Source organism: Vidua chalybeata, chromosome 6 (genome assembly GCF_026979565.1).
Source record: "Vidua chalybeata isolate OUT-0048 chromosome 6, bVidCha1 merged haplotype, whole genome shotgun sequence".
Lineage (NCBI taxonomy): Eukaryota > Metazoa > Chordata > Aves > Passeriformes > Viduidae > Vidua > Vidua chalybeata.
This window is the reverse complement of record NC_071535.1, coordinates 48,222,073-48,242,886: the sequence shown is the minus strand read 5'-3', so window position 1 is coordinate 48,242,886 and position 20,814 is coordinate 48,222,073. Positions and strand designations below refer to the sequence as shown.

Below are 20,814 nucleotides of genomic sequence, written 5' to 3'. Positions count from 1 at the left end.
ATCATACATTGCACAGCTCCCCTGGAGATGCAAAGGTCTCATTTTCAGATGGGTGTCACCAACTCTGCCTGCATGGTCCCTTAAAGCTACCTGGAGGAGGGAGACCCCCTTGCCCCTCTTCTCTCAGAAACTAAGGTGGTCTCTCCCACTGGTAACACATTTCTTGATGAAAACCACAAGGTGAACCTCAGATTGAACTAAAAAAAGATTATGTGCTCGTTGGAACAAGCATTTCTTACAAAGATCTCAGCAGGTTCCCAGCTGGGTAGGCTGCAGGTCAGCTGAATGCAGCCACATAAATACTGATAAGCCTCAGTCCACTCTAACAGGCTCAATGTGGAAAAAAAAAAAAAAAGAAAAAAAAAAAAAAAGAAAATGGCATAAAATATCCTCAGAAAACTTGCCTTTTTGAGGATGTCTAAGAAAAGGGTGAACTCCTTAGAAAACCTGGCATCAGTGGGATGAGTAACAAAGGTTATGCAGCAGTAAGCAGGGAAATGGTTTGTGAGAAGCAGTAACGATGACAAAAAGCACCAAGGAAAATCAGGAGTGAAAGCCCTATTAAAAAAAAAAAAAATTAAAAAAAGTGACATGTCTGAAAGCATCCTATAGTTTTGGAGGGCGAGTTTAACAGTTTAACAATCTCTAGTGCAAGATGGTGTGAGAAGGCAAGCACAGCCTCTGGGAGTTCATCACAGCCCTCCTACACTGGACTGGAAACGTAATGGGATGCAGAGCCCTGAGGCTCACTGCAGAAGTCTGCTCAACACGTGAAAGAAAATCCCTTAAAAAATGGGATGCAGGTGCTAAAGCAATCATGCTGAAACCAGATTTTCCAAAGGGATTAGGCAGCCAAAAATTCATACAAGCAGCTATTTATCAAGATTTTTAAGGCCCTGATAATTTCTTGTCAAATGAGAGTTATGTTTGATATTTTTATCCTCTTGTTTTTCTTTCTGTCTCCTATCTACCACAATGCAGTGAGGCTCTCTTTTCCCAGATCAGCTGAGAAGGTAACTCGGCTGTGCTGGAGCTGTCTGCTGCCTGTTCAATCCCTGGCAGCTCCTTTCCTACAAGAGGCATAGAGCCCACTTCTCTGCTTTTATGCAACACAGGGAGGAGGTTCCAAGCCCTGCAGCCCTCCTGGGGAGGTTCTTTCAGTCTCAAACGAGCTAATTTTAGACAACAATGAGATCCATAAGGAACAAAAGATTTTCTTTGCTGTGTATGACAAACTTGTTTACAAAGTAAATAGAAAACCGTCTGTAATTTGGGCAATCTAATTAATTCTAGAGTTGCAGCCTGGGGATGAAAGGTAAATGAGCTCATGAGGAGCTCAGCTTCCAGCTGTGAGCTGCAGAGAATTAGTGACGGCCAGATCCCCTTTCAGCTGCCATCAGTTTAGTGAGTGACCTGAAGTGAAGAGAGACCTGCAAAGAGAAGTCACTAGGATTTTAATCACAGTGAGTGCTACAGCAGGAATGCCTCAAGTGAACCTTCTCCTACCCTTACAGAAAAACTTCCAGGCATTCAGTGACAGACTATTAGCCTGCCTTAAATTCCAGCTTCACTGTCTCCATCCTCTTTGCCTAGAAACTGCCTTGCAGTTTTGGGCAGGAGATGTTTATTTCAGTTCAGTGAGCATTTTTGCTTTGCACGGGCAAAGAAGAATGGATTATGTAACAGGCAGGAATTTGCATTTCGGCAAGAATGTCTAAAGCAAAGTGCATTTTGCCTGACCTTTGTAAAAAAGAGAGCACACAGGAAATTACTGTGGGAAGCTCACATGGATGCAGTCTCAGGCATTTTTAACAGAGAAATGAATGCTACTTTAAGATGAGAAATGAGTCAGAATCAGCTAAGAAAACCCTTTTAAAACATCTTTCTCATTCTGTGAAATGCTGTAATTCTATACACTTTTTAGAGTGCAGTTTTACAAGTTTATTGTCTTAAGAACCAAAAAAATTGCACTGTTAGGTCAAGCCAGCAGCGAGACTGTATCCTGTATCCTGTCTCCAGTGGCAGGGGTAAGACCAACTGGCATTAATGATCTCATCCAGTACGAGCTACACACAGGAAGGGAAAAAAAAACCCCAGAAATCCTTTACTTCCAGCTCCAGTTGGACTTGTTCCCTCAGAGATATAGCAAGAAATAACAGATGAGCCCAGGAATGCCATCCCCTTCCAATTCAGCCACACTCCACAGCCAAATTTACTTTCATTTGTAAACTGAATTTACAGTTTACAAATTAGCCTTTAATTTATAAATCATGCTTCACGTTCTTTAAACTTCAAGGGCTTCTCCAGACAAAAATGAATTGAAAAAAGATGCAAAGTCTAAAAGCTAGGGTGCCTTAAGTCCTCTTTTAGGATCCCTGTTTGGAAGGGAAGTGCCTTAGTTTGTTCAGATGCATGATACACACGTGTTATGATGTGCACAAAGCTCAGTTCTTGAAATCATCATCAAGAGAAACTGGACTTTTTGGGTTTGAATGGGAAAAGAGCTGTGAAGCTCTTTGTGGAAGGGCAAAGAACATCACCCTGTCCTTACACATCACTGACAAGGATGACATTCAGCTTGTCTCTAGTCAAGTGTGTGGGGGAGGTTAGAGGGTAGGCAAAACTGAAGATTATTAAATTGTGACCAGGGATACATAGTCAGGCAAATAGGGAGATATGAACCCTGCCAGGACAGCAACTGACTCAGAGGAAGCAGGGAAAGAGATGGGTTCGGGAAAGGTTTGAGGGATCAGCGAGTTCCTACCATGACACAAACCCCCCTCCCCCAGCAGAATATATAAGGAAGAGAAGAACAAGCATCCCCATCAATGTGTAAGGGAAGAAACATGCTGTAGGTCCCCTGTGTGCAGCTCAGCCCTCTCATCCATCAACAATTTTTAATTGCTGGGGAAAAGGTTAGGATACACATACACCTTAAAATCACAAAGTAAAATCAGGAAGGACCTCGGTTTTTCTGGCACATGACAAACAATTTTCTTCTGCTCTGAAGAGCTTACAGCCCAAAGAGAAATGACAGACAAGAGGAAAAAACATTTGCAGTGAGGGGGATGGAGAGATTAAGTGATTTGCTAAAACTCCCAGATGCAGCTTATGACAAGTGGTGTGTTGGACATTAAGTCCAAGGCTTTTGACCCTGTGTAGTTGAGAATACCTGAAAGCATCCAGCATCAAGTTAGGAGGTGAATCCTCACTGTTCTGTGATCAAAAGCAATGTGCTTGCAGTAACTTCAGACAAGCCTGGCCTACAGTGTACGTCATCTTATTCGAAATACATCAGTAATCATGGGTAATGGGTGAGATTTACCTATGGGAAGTCCAGCAAAGACCTTGACTATGAAAACTTCCATTACTCCCGGAAACTTCATCAGGTGCAGAATTTCTCTGATGCTAAACAAGCTGCCAGTCTGTGATGTGCCTGCAGAGGATTGACAAGGATGACATATGGGTTAATGCTCTGTTTATACAGGTTAAGGCTAGAAAGCAGGAAACTCTGAGACTCTGCTCAGGTTCAAAAACCACCCAAAACCCACATCTCTGCTGCACCAGCTTTGTGCCTGGCAGGAGGCTGGTAGCTGGTGCCAGGTCTGCATGCAGAGGAACCCTATGAGACAGTGGGATTTCCTCCCTTGTCAGACCAAACTAACCCCCAGCAAGGGCTCCACAATCACCTTTTCTGAGACACAGGTCTGGTCTGGAAGACTACAATTCTACATGGCAGACTGATCAATATATTTGGAATAATCCTCTTCCATAAGCTCAGCTTAGACACTGAAGCGTCAGCATCTCAAGGCTGGGACCTTTTTGCCCTTAAATCAGCTCCAAGGTCCTTCAGCAGTTCTTGCAGCATGTCAATCCCCTGTCCCTTTTCATGTACTATTTATCAGAAACAAAAAATACTCACTGTGCTCTGTCACATGATGGTCTGACTTTGGTTTAGTCTGAGAAGGGATCCAAACCATTGCTATCAGGATGTTGATGAGATTTCCCACCAGCCCAACATATATAGGAACATAAACACTGCAAACAGAAAAAACAGAGGTAACTGGATAAATACCATAAACAAGGAATTTATACCTCCATCCTGCAAAGGCTTGGGCATTTGGATTAGGAACAATTCCTCTTCAAGTCACAGTACATAAGGCATTAAAAGAACTCACATCCTTTCATGGAGGGTTTGGATATGACCACAGTTTGAAATTTCAGCAAAAGATTACTATTTTTATCAAGATAGTTTATAATTTTATTAATAATAGGGTATAATACAATGCTTTTAAATCTCCAAGTGTCAGGGGAAAAGAGCTTTTCTTGGTTTAATGAAGCTTAGAAATCTTCCCATAGAAAGCACAGCATCTGCTTTTTAGAATCCATCTAATCTCTGTCTAATCGGCAGTTTCATTAGTCTAAGTATCATCTCACTCCTTGAAATTTCTCAGTGAAATAAAATGAACTTAAGGAAAGTAGTCAAGATGATTCAGGATGGTAGAATACAGCCTACAAGCAGAACTAAACCCACCAGAGAGGTAATACCATTTGAAAAGGAGGCATTAAATATAAAACCACAACTACAAAACCTTCTGGGAAGGTCAACAGCATTTTGACTGATGCACTTACTTTTCTCCAAAGGTGCCTCAAACCAACTTCATCTATCTCTCAGAGCCCCCAGATATTGAATCTTTAACAGAAGTAGGGCCACATCCTTGGGTGTAGGCACAGTGAACAGAAATTATTAACTATAGTTGTACAATGATAAAAAGGAACAATTACAACTTATCTAAAAAACAAACATGAAAAAGTCAATAGAGCCCATAATTAGTCCCCAGTTATCACTGTCCTCTTAAAAGAGAAGATTAGGAAATGACTCTTCCTAGTCTTTCAGCGTATGTGGGAAGATTCCACACTCTAAAGGGCTTTACTTTTAACAAACACAGCAGGGCAAAGTCCAGGCCTGGAAGACTGAAACTGAGGGAAGTCAAGCTGAAAACAAAGAGAGAAGCTTGTTTTAACAGTGAGAGCAATTATCCACTAAACCAGCTCATTAAAAGTCTCCCCCATCATGAGAACCCAGTTAGTTGTAGGGTTTCGTAAAACACATGCTTAAAACCAACCACAGGAAGCAGGTTTGGGGTGGAAATGCCCAGCAGAGACACCAAAGGCTGGGGTCATGTAGGGCACCATGGTGCCTTGGAGGCATCCAAATTTAAGCATTTTGGACTTCAGCAAAGTAATATCTAGATTTCACCAAAGAAGGCTTTGAAGTTTTGCAGATCTATGCAGACTTGGAGGTGAGTATGCCATCCCTGCATTCCCAGCAACCTGTGCTGCCACAAATAAGACGTAAAAGTGAGCTGTGAGCCCCCAGCTGATGCTCCCTGTGAGCCTGCTGATGAGACACTGCTTATTGCCTGTTTTTTTACTGCTGATTTCCTTGCCAGGCTATGGTACATGTTTTTTCATGAAGTAACCAGCAGCACTAATTGTAAAAGCCTCAAGTTTCCTCCATGCTAGACAAAGGTGCAGTCTGAATAATTTCTGGAGTATTATTTAAGCCACAGAGCAAGACAGTCAAGGATTGAGATGCAAACAAGGAAGAAAAGTATCAGAGAACAAATATATATATATATATATATATATACACATTCCCGCTAATAGTAACAGTGAAAATCCCAGCTAAATACTTTAATTCTCATTAATTTTTATTCAAATAACAAAGCCAGATATTGTCTTTCTGCAAAAGGACTTAGCACAGTAATTTAGACCTGCTGCCTTCTATCCGCCAAGCTGCTTCACTAATTAACTCAGACCACAAAATTAGTCATTTACCGGATCGTTACTTTTCATTTTTAGTGCAGCAGATTGCCACTTTCTAAATTAAAATGATATGCCAAGCAGTTCCCAAAATACTGAAATCAAATTTGTGGACAAAAATTTTTATCCAAGACATCCAGAATTTCTACTTTGCATTGCAACATAAAGTAAATTTACTAAGAAAATAAAAAGGATAAAATAACTGAAATAAGTACTCGCAGCTAGCTAAATGTGTATGGGGGGGGTTGGGATTTTTTTTTTTTTTTTTTTTTTCCTGGGAGTTTCTCTATTTCAAGCTTTCATTCTGATATGTAAACAACATATCTCAAAATTTTTCATCAGCCAGAAGAACTTCCTTTCCAGCCCTACTTTTTCCTGAGGTTGTCCAGAATCCCACATACTAATGTAAATATGTTTTACTCTTCACATCCAAGAAGAATTAGAGTAAGCAATGACAGAAGGATTACCCTGTAAAACTATAAGCAAACAATGCCCTGTGCTTACTTCACTGCAAGCATAGGACTGTTAATTCACTGCTGTGAAAGGGAGAAGAGAACCTTGACAATTTATATGTTTGGGAAAACTTGGGCTTGATATAACAAATCTGTGAAATTTTATACGGCTGGTTGCTGAAATCAGAGAAATGCAGTAAAATATGGAGCTCAAAACTGTGTTTCCCATACAAGCCTGAAGCAAAGTCATCTGAAGATCCCTTCTCCTAAGCACATCTTTCTGCAAGTGCTCCATCTTTTTCCACACATTAAGCACCGTCATTCCTTGATGGAAAGGTAAGGAAGGTACACCCTCCAGTTAGCTGCTCTGCTATCTCCAACAGGGACAAATGCTGAAATTTGATAAAACTCACCTGTGTCCTGGAAACCACCTTTTGCATTTGTTTGTTGGCTCATTTGAGAGAGATGAAGTGAAACCAAGGGAGGTGGTGGGAGGAATGCTTTGCTGGGTTGGTAGCACCTGCTGAACAAGAGCTGGCTCTTGGTCTCTCATCTGTTTTTTTATTTTAAAATTTAAGCATGAACTCCCATCTCTGCTGATATCAACCAGAGTAATTTTGCCTTCAGTTTTGGGTTTGGCTTATCGGGAGGAAGCCTCACCAGGAAGGGATGCAGTGCCACTATTAAGATAAATGAAGTACTTCAAGCAGGTTGCTCCTGTGGGACCTTTTCCCGTCCTCTTCCCCTTCCTGCTTTCCCTCTCATCCCTCCTGGCTGTCCACAAACCAGCCATGTGTAACCAGAGTGAGCCTTGCCAAACCCAGCAGCAGATTTCCTGAGCAGGGTGGAAGAACAAAGGCTGTGGGCAGGACTAATACAATTAAATTAAATGGAGCAAAAGGGCACAGCAGCTTTGGCAGCTGAGCTCATTGTATGGCCTCTTCCAGCTTCTTGTTGATTAATGAGAGATTAAGGGCCTTTACTGTCCTGGGCTTTATGGTCAAAATAACTTGGGTAACTTTATCTGTATACTTCAGCATGTTATTTATAATTCCTCTGCTTTTTAATCTGTAGAGAGAGCCCCTTCCTGACTTGGGTCAGCAGCCTCCTTGGTCTCTTCCCTGGGGACTTCTGCTAGCAAAGCCCCTTTCAGGTGTCAGCTAAAACCACAGCTGCCCACTATTTTTTTTTTTGTTTTGCCATAAAGCAGAGGAATAAAGCACATTTTCCTGTCCTGCATGGGACCGATGAATCCCACTCTCCTGCTTTCAGGAGGATGCAAACATTTTGGTTGCAGGGAGCAAACACTTGAATCTAGGACTAGGAGGTTCAAGGAGGACTAGTTTTTGCCAACATGACTAGCTGCAGCTTGTCCTGACTTAACACTTTCAGAGAAACAAGAAGAGAACATGAGCAGAGGGACCTGGAGGCCAGAAGCCCATAACAGGAGCCAGGACTTAACAAAAGCCTCTCCTTTTCACTTTCCTGAAGCCAATAGGTAAAATGTGGTGGATGCATTTAAAGCATTCTTTTAAAGAGTTTTAAAGTTTTAAAAAGTGGGATGGCCACTTGCCACAGGACCCATGGTGTGGCCCAGTGCAAGGCTCACTTAGTTATCTGTGGCCATGGAGAAGGGACAAGTGGCTGGCAGCTAAGATTACCCATCTGGAAACTCCATCCTAAATGCTGGTGGGAAAGCAGAATTGATGTTGAAACCATTAATAGTAATGTACTGGAAAACAGATTGACCCCTAAAAAATCCTAGGATCCAAAGCCACCTGGAGGAGGGTTGCATTTCTTCCCATCTAACACCTAACCAGCCCCTGTATTTACTGGCAGGTAAATCCCAACCTTCACACCTCCCAAGGGCAGCAAAGTGAGGAGCTAATCCATGTTCCTTCACAACCTGCTCCCATCAGGGTCAATTAGTATGAGCCAAATTAATGCAACCACAGTTCAGTTTCTGAATCAAGACATGAGAGAACACAGAGGCTCTCCAGCTCCTGTCACCTGCCCCTGAAGTCAGAGGTGGCACACATGCAGCATCTGAAAAACCTGGCAAACTTTAGAGCAAATGCAGCTCTTGGAAAGCAGGGCCTGGCCAAACAAGTACATATGGGTGTATTTAGGTACATTATATGTAGAAACACATGTGCAGAGAATTTCACAGTAGCTTTGAAGCAATGCTTTCAGCAAAACTTCCATGAAAACTCAATCCCACAAAGGTATGTGCAGCATGCGGGCATCAGGCAGTGGACCAGGAGCAGGAGAGGCCACTGGCCAGGCATTTGCAGGCATATTTTCAGCTCACAGATGGGGAGCCTGAGCAGAATCCCAGCTGGTACCTGCCAGCCACAACTCCCAGGCAGTGCCAAGCAGGGATTGGGCACCGGAACCTCCTGCCTCCACCAAGGGCAGCTACAACAAACCAACAGGGGCCACAGTTTTGGGCTCTAGCCCAAATTCCAGTCCTTACTCAGCTGAAATTCCCATCTTTGATTTCCTGCCTGAGAAGCCTGGGACAGACCATGGAGGCAGGTACCTAGGGGGAGGCTGCATTCAAGGCTGCACATGCCACGAGATGGTATCAGTGGCTTTCCCATTAGCATTCCAGGCACAGAGCCCTGCTCTGCAAAGCCCAGGAGAAGAACGCATGCGTGTAATTGCACAATTAAACGTCGTGTCAATACACTGATTCTTTAGAGAAGGAAGCAGCTCCCAATGATTTCCCGTGGATTAAAGGATCAATGTGTATTTCGGCAGTGAATGGCATTGTGTTTGTTTTCTTTTTCTTAATAAAGTCCAAGTTGAACATGGAGACAGCACAGATTGTTTTTTAGTGACTCACTCCTACTTCAAAACTGCACTGCATAAAGCCGGCATTCATAGCCAGCCCAGATTCCTTAAACAGCTCTGAGAGGACTCTCAAAATGTTTCTTTTATTGCAGTTTGGCCACACTATCCATTCATGCCCTTAGAGGGGCAGATATAGGTGAAAAAAAAGCTGGTGAGTTAAAAAGAAAAGCAAAGCAAAAAACTGAGGTGAAAAAAAGAAAGTTCAGGTGAAATCATGACACCAAACCGTGGGCTCTGGTAACCAGCTTTAGGTCTGTAAGAAAGTGAGCAGTGATCATTGTGTTCCTGATAACTTAGTGATGCATACGTTACTACATAGCTTACTGTAAATTAGTGATGATTTTGTTCAAGGAGCTCTGTTTTACTGCCTTGCTGAATGCATTTCCTCTCTGACCCATTGTGGTCTGGTCTATTGTTGAGATTCTGCCTAAATATTAAAAAAAAAAAAAAACAAAAAAAAAACCAAAACAAACAAACAAACAAACAAAAACAAAAACAAAAAACCAAACAAAAAACACCACCACCAAAACCCAAGCACAAAATTTCAACGAGCCTTCTTAAAAAAACAAACCCACAAAAGCCTCAACCAAAAAAAGACTTATTGAGCGTACAGAATTTTCCCACATTTCCTAGGATGTTCATGCCAATGTACAGAGCTAGTCCAGCTTCCACAGCCCAGGGCAAGAAACAGCACAATAACGCACATAAACTCAGACAACCCAATGCTCAGCAGACTTCAAGGCAGCACTACCGGAGGAGGACCACCCATCACATTATCCATGCCTTTGAGAGGAAAACAAACCATCCCCAAGTCTTCCTTTCTGCAGTTCCTACTCCTGTCCTCATGGAAAAAATATTACAGAGACATGGAGAAATGTGTTCCCCCTCTCTTGACACAGAACATAAAACTTGAGTGGATAGCCACCCTCTCCCATGCATCAGCAGGAAAAGAGGGGAGCTCACCATCCTGATGCAACTGGAAACCATTACCAGGTTGTCATTTTTGCCACATGTGCTTTAGATGAGGAGCAGCGGAAGTTGGCTGCTACTGCTTTGAGCAGAGTGGGAGGCTTTTTTTCACTATGGTGAGCTTGACATCACTGCAGGCTGTCCAAGGAGGGAGTGACACTTCACATCCACACCCTCCAGAGAGCCCCTCACAGGGTGAGAATGAGTCACCCGCAGACAAGTGCTCATTCAACTGCTTATTTCTAGTGGCAGCCACATCTGGAAAATTCGTGTGATGCAGAATGAAAAAAATACGAAGAGGGGAATGGGCAGCCTCAATGACCTGTTTCCATTAGAACTGGGTGAGGGAGGGGTGCTGAAGATTGGGACTGGTGCATTAGTAGGGCAAAGAGCCAGGGGTGGAACCACAGGGGTACATCAGAGCTGTCATGTGCTGGGGACATCAGACATGGGACAGGAAAAGGACTTCACAGCCATCACCAGCCATTGGGGCCACCTGTGGATTAGCTTCTCTTAAGGGACATTCACTGCTGTGTGTGTCACTGACCCAGCACAAGCAGGGTTGCAGGTAGGTCTTGATACTCAGCCTTGCAGAAAAAACACTAGGGCAATGCAGGGCACTGAATAAAAAGTGTTGGGCTTCTTCCACAGGGAAAATCCTCCTTTGGCAGAGATCCCCAGGTAAAGAGTGTTTTGTATGGATGGATAAGGCTGGCTGTCCATCAGGGGCTCTGCTGCATGAAAGTGATCTATCCCAACTGAGCACCTGCTGCAGAGAGAATCCCAGCAATGAAAAGCAGCTGGAAGAAGCCAGCCCCAGCTCAGGCACGGCAGATCCCACCGCTGGAGCGGGACGATGTCTGTGGCAGGATGCTAATTCCCAGGCAGCTGGAGCAGCTTGGCCATGCCAGACTTGTGCTGCCCCATCCAGCACAGTGCTCTCCTGCGGCACTTGGCTAATTGCCGGAAGAAGGATATCAGTTACGCTTCAATAAGATGTGGGCAGATCTGCATCCTTTGCCCAGAATCTGCCGCTAATTTCGAGTATCATTTAGTCTCATGTGCTCTTTTCTCTGATAAACACCCTATTTCCAAATACTGCACTTTCCTAATTCAAAGCTTCACTTGTATGTGTGGTTATTGCTTTTCTCTATTGCACAGCATAAACAGTCCCAATGGTGCCTTGGTTCACTGAACACCTGCACATCTACATGAATTTGTAACAAATGGGGGAATAAACTGCATTCCCAAAAAGATTTTAGTTATTTTAGGCATTACTTGCCTCACACTTCTATACAGCATCACCCTGTATGCCTAGAAATGGAGAAATCTAGCCAAGGACCAGGTATGAGCTGCACTCCTCTGCATGGGGGCCTGCAACACCTGGCTTTGATCCCAGAAGTGTTAACTAATATTGGATGAGCTGGGACAGGTTGAGATAGGCATCAGAAAGTAGGTGTCGGTGCTCACATCAGAGGCACCCCTCTGGTGAGGCTGGGACGTGTGCTCTTCGACCTGTGATCAATCTGGCACAGCAGTGAAGTAAGAAAATTTCCTGAGAATACACAAACTAAAAGAGCTTTGGGGAAAAGAACAGCCAGTGGGAAATTGCATATGGCCCTCACAGGGCTGAGAGATTGGGCAATAACGCAGATTAGATCTAACTTTAGATTAGATGCTTGCAGGCTAAACAAGTCTTAAATTCACACATGAAATGATGCTTTCTAAACTGCTTATTTCTGGAGCAGGAAGTATTGACATGGAAATTTCCACCACAAAAACCGGGAAGCATCAAGTGAAACTGTCTGAGACTAATTCAAAAGAAAGAGAAAGGCCTAATTCTTCTTGGAATATGTTGATGGTCAGTGGAGTTTGTTGCTACTGTTGTTGTGGAAGCAAAAGGTTTGAACAGGCACAAGGAGAGATTAGATAAGCACTTAGAAGAATGATGCACTGAAGATTACTAAAGCATCATGAATCATATTCATTCATTTATGTCAGGAAATCCCCTGAGCTGAAAATAGTTGGAGGCTGTAAAAGTAAACAGAGAAGTATTATGCAAGTTTGTCCAACTCTCGCTCTTTACTAGGACTCTTACTATGATTTTTGTCAGAGAAAGGATAAGGACACTAGATCACATTGAGAGGCAAGAGCAATTTCCTTCTCTACACTGGGAATCAAATCTGTGTCTCCCACCACCATGTCACAAGCCAGACAGGCACATATTTGCTCATTCCCTGGAAAATGCTGCTTTTTCCCCTGCAACCCTAAAACATTCCAGAGAATAAATAAGAATAAGAGCAAGTCTCACTTTGTGTCTGGGAGGACATGCATCTGGGAAAGAGTAATGCCACATTTTAGTCCAAGAAATATTAATGTACCTTATCAAGTGTACCAACACAAAAATGCAGTTTCCTATCTCTTAACTGTTTTCTTGGATACTCCAAAGAAAGTAATAGAAAGTAGTATTACAAGCAGATTTTTGGGGTTCTACTGCACCTTCTCCTTCATGTTGGAGGTTTGTTCCCTAACAGGTAGCAAAGCCTTTATTTTTTTTTTTTTTAATTACTTAATTAAGCAACAAAAACTACTCTTCCAAGCTCAGAATGTGGTAAATTATTAAAATGCTCAGTTTGGGTGTGTTGCTGGGTAAGGACTCCCACACACAGACTGGTTGAAGGTGAGCTTGCTAGACTACTTAGTGACTCACCACCAAACACATCGTTAATTATATGTCACAGCATGTCTGACTTCATAGAGTGCTGTAGGTGGTGCGAAATAATCTTTGAATGAGTTCAAGCTTTTTCCACCTTTTATGAGGTTACAGTGCTTCAGACTCCAAAAGACTCAGCTAGGCAGGAAACTGTTGAGGATTTGCTGTAGTAACCTGAGCTGCACTCCAGCCCATCAAGTCTTGACTCACAGCAGTGGCTTTGGAAGATCTGCAAGCTTGGCATTGGCTGGAGCTGTTACTTCTCACCCATCGTGATGCACTTCACTCACTCACTCACTCACTCACTCACTTACAGCTGGCTCAAAGCAGTATGTGGGGAGAGCTGAATTTTGCTGCCCAAGGATGAGAGGTGGGGTCCAGGTAGTTCCTGTGAGGGCAAGGGGTAGGATTTGGCTGGCAAAGAAAGCATGAAGAGACTTCTAGCAAGCCACTGCCTTTTTTACTAGCACTAAGGAGTGAGGCAGTGACTGCTATTTCCAAGAGGACCTCTCCCACCTTCCAAAAAGCAGTCAGACACCATATGCTCTGGCTTTCTGCAAAGAGTGTGCCTTCTCGACACTCTGGTAAGACAGCAGGACTATGGGCAGATAGTCGGATGCTGCAGGTAACAACCTATTTTGCCAATCTTGGAGGTGTCCCAGCATCAGCCCACTAAGGGACTCTAGCTTCTACCTCTGTCAGTCCCTTTTGCAAGCAGGGCTCTGGTAATGCTGCTGCAGTGATCCCTGAGAGTGACCCTTGTGTCACACAAAAGCAAGGACTCCCTCCACACCCCACAGGCTTTGAGGTAAATAAATAGAGAAGTCATTGGCTAGCCAAGTCTGACACTTAAAATTCATCTCTTACCAGGACTGTGCTCACGTGAATGACATTTTAAAGCTAAGTAATCCCTGGTAAAACAAGTTAATTCTTTAACTTGAGGTAAGTAACTGTAAATGCAGCATCCTACCAGAGGTATAGCACAGACTGATCTCGCCTTGGAACAAGTAGTGGCAGCCAACTCCTCCTTCCTCAAGGTGTGAAAAACTTTGCCATGCTTCATCAAGGGCTCCAGCATCTTTTGTCTAGTAAGAACTTTTAATGAAACAGGATACATTAGGACTAATTTTGTATGGGAAGCAGTGTTTAAACGCTAATACCCAAAAGTCACAAATAAGGCATTTCAAGGGTCAAGTGGGAGACTTTTCAGCATCCCACTGCAACCTCTCTGGTTGCACAACAGGCCCCTTTAAAACCAATCCTTTCTCCAGCAAAGATGGAGCCTGAGGGCTGTGGGGCAGTTGATTTGATTTCATGAAGAGTTTGACCCCAAAAGGTGTCTGCATAAGATGAGTGAGTCACTCAATTTCAATAATGGGCAAAACCATTAATCGAAGGCACATAGTTTGCTTGTTTGGGCAGGCTTCCTATGCTCTAATCAGGAGTGGTCTCACTGCTGCTCTATTTACTGAACTCCTTCAATTAAGTCCTTTGTTTCCCTCATCCATAATGACAATGGTTTATGCATGTTAAATATATTCAGAAAGGAGGTTGCTCTGGGTTTCACATTTGCAAATTGGAGTAGCTTTCACTTCTACACAGTTGGTAGGAGAAACACCAGCCAAGGAATGGCTAAGAAACTTCTCACTGAGTGAGGTATTCTCAACTACTTTGTTTAGCATAGTAGGAAACAATTTGGGTTAAAAAGCACATTCAGTATTAACTAAAGTTGCTTGCACATTTTGGAGCAATGAATAAAAACAAATTGAATGCATTTTGTTCCAGTGAAACGTAATTGCCAGGTCTATTCATCCTGGGTATTTTGGAGGATTCCAGCATTGCCAAAGCCCTGAACAAGAATATCCTTTAACTGGATGCAGAGCTGCTGGAGCAGTTGCATCTCAAGCTCTGCCTCACACAGCTTTGCTCTCAGTTGGAGGAACTCCCCTTAGGGAGAGAAAGCACTCAGTTCTTTCTTCATACCACGTTTCATCTTGGCCCCACTACAGAGACCACCTATAGGGATGCCAGTTAGCATCAGCTGCATTATGCTGAACTGGTATTTGTGGGAGCACTCAGTGGGAACCACATCTTAGGCAGCCGCATGGGCAGCTTTCCACCCAGCCACCTGCTTATGGCACAGGCCCGCTCTGCTCACCACCAAATGGCAGCAGCAGCAGCAAGCTACCTGACAGACTTGTATGGAAAACTGTGAGCAGAGTGTTTACTATATTTTTAGTTGCATTTAATTGCAAATTAGTAGTTGGAAATAAGGAGGGGTGAGCAAGGTGTGAGCTGCCAGCTGTCTGCAGAGGAGTTTGGAAAGCTTCGATGATCCGTTGCTGTAGCTGTGCGGGGTGAAGCCCCCACTCACTGCATGCTTGGGGTTTGCTGTGGCTGGAATATTTACATTTCAAGCCATCTGCTGGTGCAAGAGCCAGAGGCCACACACTTCTTTGGCAGGACATCCTAGGGAACACCTGTATTTCAGGTGCTATGAAGGCAGCAAGGGGCCATGTTATTTAGTGGCCAGCAGCGCCCATGATTTCAGACTGGTATTTGTGGTATCCTGGAGCCTTGCAGAAGGTGGCTGCTTTCAGTGCACCAAAGAGGTCCACTTAAACAGATGAACTTACAATTAGGAAATTATTTACCTTGAGATTCTTGGCTTTTTTCTTTTCAGTGCACAGGGGAAAAAATTACATTTTCATTTCACCATCAATTTTATTTTCAGCAGGGCAAAACCATGGAAACAAGGACTTCAGAGTGCTGCTAAGCCTGTTGGATATACATCTGTACAGCACCAGGGAAATACTGGGGTGTCCATAGTACACAAATCCCCTGACCTGGGTCTGCATCAGTCCTTGTAAGAGTCATGTTATAAAGTTTTCCTTTTTTACCTACAGAAACAGACTTAATGCAATGGCAGCTGAAAACCCCCACACTTTAAATCTAACAATTTATCTTCATAATATCCCTGTGGATAGTGGTGGTGCAAACACCCCAGATGTACTCACCAGGAAACGAAGCACAGAAAACCTGACTGCCCTAGTAAGATCCCATAAAGACTGTGGTGGAAATAAAAAGCCTTGAAAATCAGGTGTCTCACATGCAAGTTTAGTGCTCAGACCAGAGTACCACAATTTTCCTCTCCTCTTTCATTTCCCTGGATCCTCCAAAAGCCATTTTCTGCCCCAACCACAACAGTGATGCAATGGGAACCCACAGCTTGCTGTGTCTTGCAGCACCCTGACAACACAACAGCAGCAACTACATATTACAACACCACTTATGAGAGATGCACACACATGTAGATTTTGAAAATGTGTGACATCCCTATTACTGTTTCAAGAATTCCTCCCCAGAAGCCTTGATGTTGCACACTGGTGTCAGCTGGCCCAGGTCCACAAGAACCAGGTGCCCTAGGAACAGGCTTTGCCCCAGGGACACATCCTAGAGCCCTGACTCAATTTAAGCATGAATTTGAGTCAGTGGAAACTTGTCTGAGGAAGGACTGAGTAAAAACCACAGGGTGAGAGTAAAACAAGCAATGCAGATCCTGAGGAATTAGTAATAAAAGCTGCAATCCCGGCTGCAGCAGGGGCTGTCATGGAAAAGGGGCTGGAAAAGATCAACTGCGGGCATCATGGAAAAGAGGAAAGTCAGTAAAACTGAAAATGGTTTAAGATCAAGCCCAACATCAGTGGCATAGATGTGATGGCTGCCAATCCCCATCAAAATGGCATCAAAATCCAATACAAAGAGCCCAGCCAGAGCACAGGGATAGGGATTAGCAGTAGGAAAGGACCTGAAATTCACTGCTCTTCAGTAAATTGTAAGGTAGCACCAGTTGAGTAAAACAGGTGATGAGTTTGGTACCTACACATTTACCTTTAATCCCTGCTTCAGATCAAGTCTAGTAGTGGTCTATGAAAAAGGCTATTTTTAAAAATTAAATTACACAAACTAAATACAAATTATATTTACAGACACAGCCAACAAACCCTGTATTTCAACTACACTAATACTATGATATCCTAAAAGCAAAGCACCATAGAATTTGAAGGCTCTGGGGATGTTCTTTGTAGGTTGCTTTAAGTCTGGTTAATATATGCCTTAATTTCTTCCCCAGACTTACTTCTTGTAAAATCCAAATATAATCAAAAGATAAGAGAATAATCAGAGATCAATAAACACGTGGAAAAAAATATCCCAGAGGGAGCATGAAAGCCATCTGCCCGAGACTCCCTATGTACTCATCCCACAGTTGTGAACAGTGAGAGACAGATGCTCTGGTGGCAGAAAAAAAAGTGGCAAACCCTCGTCCTGTTGGCATCAAAAGAAACCGCACATCCAGCCAGCCAGAGAGCTGGTTTTGCTAGGAGCAAATTAGCCCTGAGGCTAGCCAAGGCTTTATCAGCTGGAAAGTCCCAGTCATGAGTGCTAGCTGCAAGGGGCAAAGGAAAAAAAAGCAACAGGGAAAGATCAACCAGGACAAGCCTGAACATGTTCAGTTTGTCCTTCCTATGTTACAATTATATCCTCATCCCTCAGAGCAAAAGGCAGTTCAAAGACACAATAAATCCCTTTCTAGTCTTACGCTTCTCAGGAACGTCATGGAAACGGAACTGAAGTGGTTCCCAGAGATAAGGTGACAAAGTATAATTGTGGCATTAGCTTTCAAATTAAACCCTTCCCTACAGCAACACTTTGGTAATATATCAGCAGAGAAATAGAGGTACCATTCAGACACAGCTATGGCATTCATCTGAGGAAACAGGACCGACCTTAGAGGTTTCAAACTGATCAATTTACTGTATTACTCCTCACACTCTGCAGCTGTTCCTTTCTTTGCATTGCCTCTAAGGTTCATACTAACTTCATTTCATGAGATGGATTTTATTGTCAGGAAATGTGATTACCTTTTGGGGTACATCTTAATAAATGCTTCAGTTTAGGTCCCAAGAAATTTGGGCTAAAGCACTGTAGACCAAGGATGGCTTTGGAGCAGGCAAAGCCTGAGTGACCAGTTAAAACAGCCACCAAACAGGAGATTTTTCAAAGCTTTTTCTTTCATCCCTTCAGGACAGTGGAGGGGACAAAGAAAAGAAAGAGAGCTGAAAGACAAGGCAGGAAGCACACTCAAGATGGAACTGGGAGGTCTCCAAGAGTGTTCCCACTCTGTGTTATGTCCCTCACAAACCAAACAAAGCAAAACCAAAGGCACAAGGTATCATGATGCCACAAGGACCAATTAAGTGGCAAGGGGAAAATAATTGGATCTTCAACTAAAAACATTTACTAAACAGCCCTAGACAGCAAAGTATTAGATAGCTGCAAATGTAGACGTGGATGGAACAGACAGAAACAAAAGGCTCCATCATCTAGTACCAAACCACACAGAAGCTGTCCAGCACTTGTGCTGAAAGGTTATGATTAACTGAAATAACAGTGGCTTTAAAAATTATTTTTTAATCTGCTTAACACCAAGACTTTGATAGAGTATGGAAATCACCCTGCCCATTATCCCAGCCCTGGGCTCTCATTGCTGACATACATTCATGTCACTGTTACAAGCTTCCGCCTCACACGGGGCAGACACCTTTTTCACCATAACTGGGCTGCATGAGATTTTAATTACTCTATTGAAAAGCCATAAGTATTTCAGACTGAGTCATTTCGGGTGCACTGGATTTTTTCCTGCCCTTCACAACGTCAGGGAATATCTTTCCACCCTGCAGCCCTTAGGAAAGGGGCACATGGCTGAAGGAGTCAGCGGTCATGAATAATCAGAGAGGGACTTCTCCAGAACAGGGCACCAATGTGAAGAAGTCTTTCTTCTGGGGTGACATTTGCACGACTGAAGGGTGACATAATAATTCCACAAACAAAAAAGGCTTTATACCCACATGGTGGCTTTTGAAACTTCTCTGCACTGACTTAGTCCTTCCTTTCTGTACAGTAGCATCACATTTTAGAGTCAGGAATTTAAGCCCCATCTCTGCAGTCATGGCTTTATGTCATTCTTTCTGGCTAATGCAATTCTACAACTCACATTAGCAATGCCATTTTATGGGGCACAGCATTTCACTAAATGTACATTTAGTACATTAGTGAAATGCTGTACATTAGTGTACATTAGTGAAATGTACATTTCACAAAGTACCAAAGGATTTATTTCTGCTCTGGTATGAGGGCATAAGAGGCAGGCAGAGCCCAGGGTGATACCTGTTTGGGTAAGAGAAACATCAGCATACAGGTGGAGGTGAGGCCAGTGCCTGAACAGCAGCTTGCAGTGATGGAGCAAAAGAAAAGGCAGAAAACGTATTGCTAGAGAGTGAAAAAGAAGCAGTATGCCAAGACAATGCCCCCAACCCCACTCTACCCCTAAAAAAAAAAAAAAAGAAACAACCCAAGCCCCATTAGACACTTGGGAACTCCTGAAAGAGCTACAGTGAAAAGGAGGTGCTGAAGTGCAGCCAAAGGAACTGCGTGGCAGGGCACATCCTTGTGAAGGCACCGTGTGTGCCGCCAGGGCACCAAACTGGTGCTGGAAACGCAGCCAGGGTGTAAACACATGGTGCAGATGATCAGACTGAAGCAGAACTATTGTTTCACTTCCAGCATGGGCTATTTGCCCGACATGGACCTCTACTGAGAGATAACCAAAACACATTTGAAATTCTTGAGAAAACCCTTTGTTTTCAGGGTAGCTTGTTTTTAAAGAGAGGGATGATCAGTGAACTAAGGAGTAAGAATCAGCTAGTTCAGACACCCCCCACCCCAAAAAGCATCTGGGGACTTTCAGAGTGATGAAGCAAGCGCTGCAGGAAGGATGGATGCTGGACCAAGCCCAGTCTCCCAAGCCTAAGGGGATTTGCTCACACTGCTGGGAGCAGGGAAGCCGTTTCTCACCAGGATAGGAAGTCAAGTGGTTGGCAACAAGGGAGGCAGCTCTCCCACAGTTCTAGTTACGCAAACAACTGCCTTCTGCTGGGTTTCAGCATGCTTCACTGCTCCAAAAATAATTTCCTGTTTGATATGATATCATTAGCAGGAGCACGGAGCACAGCACGAGCAGTTGTGCTGCTGCACACTGGCTGCAGGTAGTCACTGGGCTCCAGCAAAAGCCCCAATTCCTGTTTTTGGCAGAGGGGCCTGATTGCACAGGAGGGAAGGCAAGCAGGATGATAGCATAAGCCTTCTCTTCCTCTGTGAGGGGTTTTGACACAAGCCTGGACAAAAGTACCTGTCACCTTTGTCCATTCAGGCCCCTTTTCCAGAGCTGACATTTCCCAGCCCTTACATCTTGTAACACTCATGGCCTGCAACCAACACTCAGCAGCCAAACAGGGATCAACGCCAACATAAAGTTCAATGACAGAGTCACTGCTTGCTGGGTGATTAGGAGCTGTGCTGCTCCTGGGCAGAGTTGCTGGTGTTCTCCCACAGCACAAGCAGCAAAAAGCTGCTATCATGCCTTCTTGCATTCTCTAGTGGATGACTTTGTGTCTGCTTTGGAGGTTGTTGGAGTAATACCAGTCCAGGCCAGTGCTTTGGGAACAGCAGCACTTTCCATTTCTAGCTGGACTGGAATTTGGATATCAAATTTTGCCCTAAGGTGTATCCGGTTTCCTGTTCCCTATTCCCACCCCATCGATCTGCATGCCCCTTCCCCAGGGCCTGCCTTGGGGGGACTCCTCCAGAGGCCTTCATCAGATTTGGGAACCTCGAGTAGTGCAGAGTTAAAGATTCCAAGGGCCAGCTCATCAGCACTGCACTCCATGGCCTGTGCCACACCAGCAGCACAACACACCAACCTTCCCAGCTCATGGCCTTACACAGGGGTCAGCTGGTACCTTCCAGCTGAAGTGCAAGTCATGTTCAGCAAAGAGACAAAGCAGCAAAGTAAAACTCAATGTCACTCATTAAAACAGCAGCTGCAGGATTCAGGGGCGGGGAGCATGACCACAAAAATCAGCGTATTTTAAGGTAATC

The 20,814-nt window shown here is 43.8% G+C and overlaps 1 protein-coding gene and 1 long non-coding RNA gene across 5 annotated transcripts in view; one reads left to right on the top strand and one right to left on the bottom strand.

The window, feature by feature from the left end:
• Positions 1-20,814, bottom strand: part of SLC22A18 (solute carrier family 22 member 18) — a 61,352-nt gene that overhangs the window by 21,043 nt on the left and 19,495 nt on the right. The window contains exons 5-6 of the mRNA XM_053945667.1: positions 3,923-4,038; positions 3,326-3,436 (exon numbers count right to left, since the gene is read on the bottom strand). Of these exons, the coding sequence (XP_053801642.1) occupies positions 3,326-3,436; positions 3,923-4,038 (227 nt within the window). The remainder of the gene's footprint in view (positions 1-3,325; positions 3,437-3,922; positions 4,039-20,814) is intronic.
• Positions 13,013-15,915, top strand: LOC128789550 (uncharacterized). Of its 4 annotated transcripts, XR_008431441.1 has the most exons (5): positions 13,013-13,186; positions 13,284-13,400; positions 13,687-13,758; positions 15,551-15,682; positions 15,804-15,915. It is a non-coding gene; the product is annotated as an uncharacterized LOC128789550 (long non-coding RNA). The 4 variants fall into 4 exon arrangements; XR_008431442.1 differs by having other exon boundaries at positions 15,554-15,915; XR_008431440.1 differs by having other exon boundaries at positions 15,551-15,915.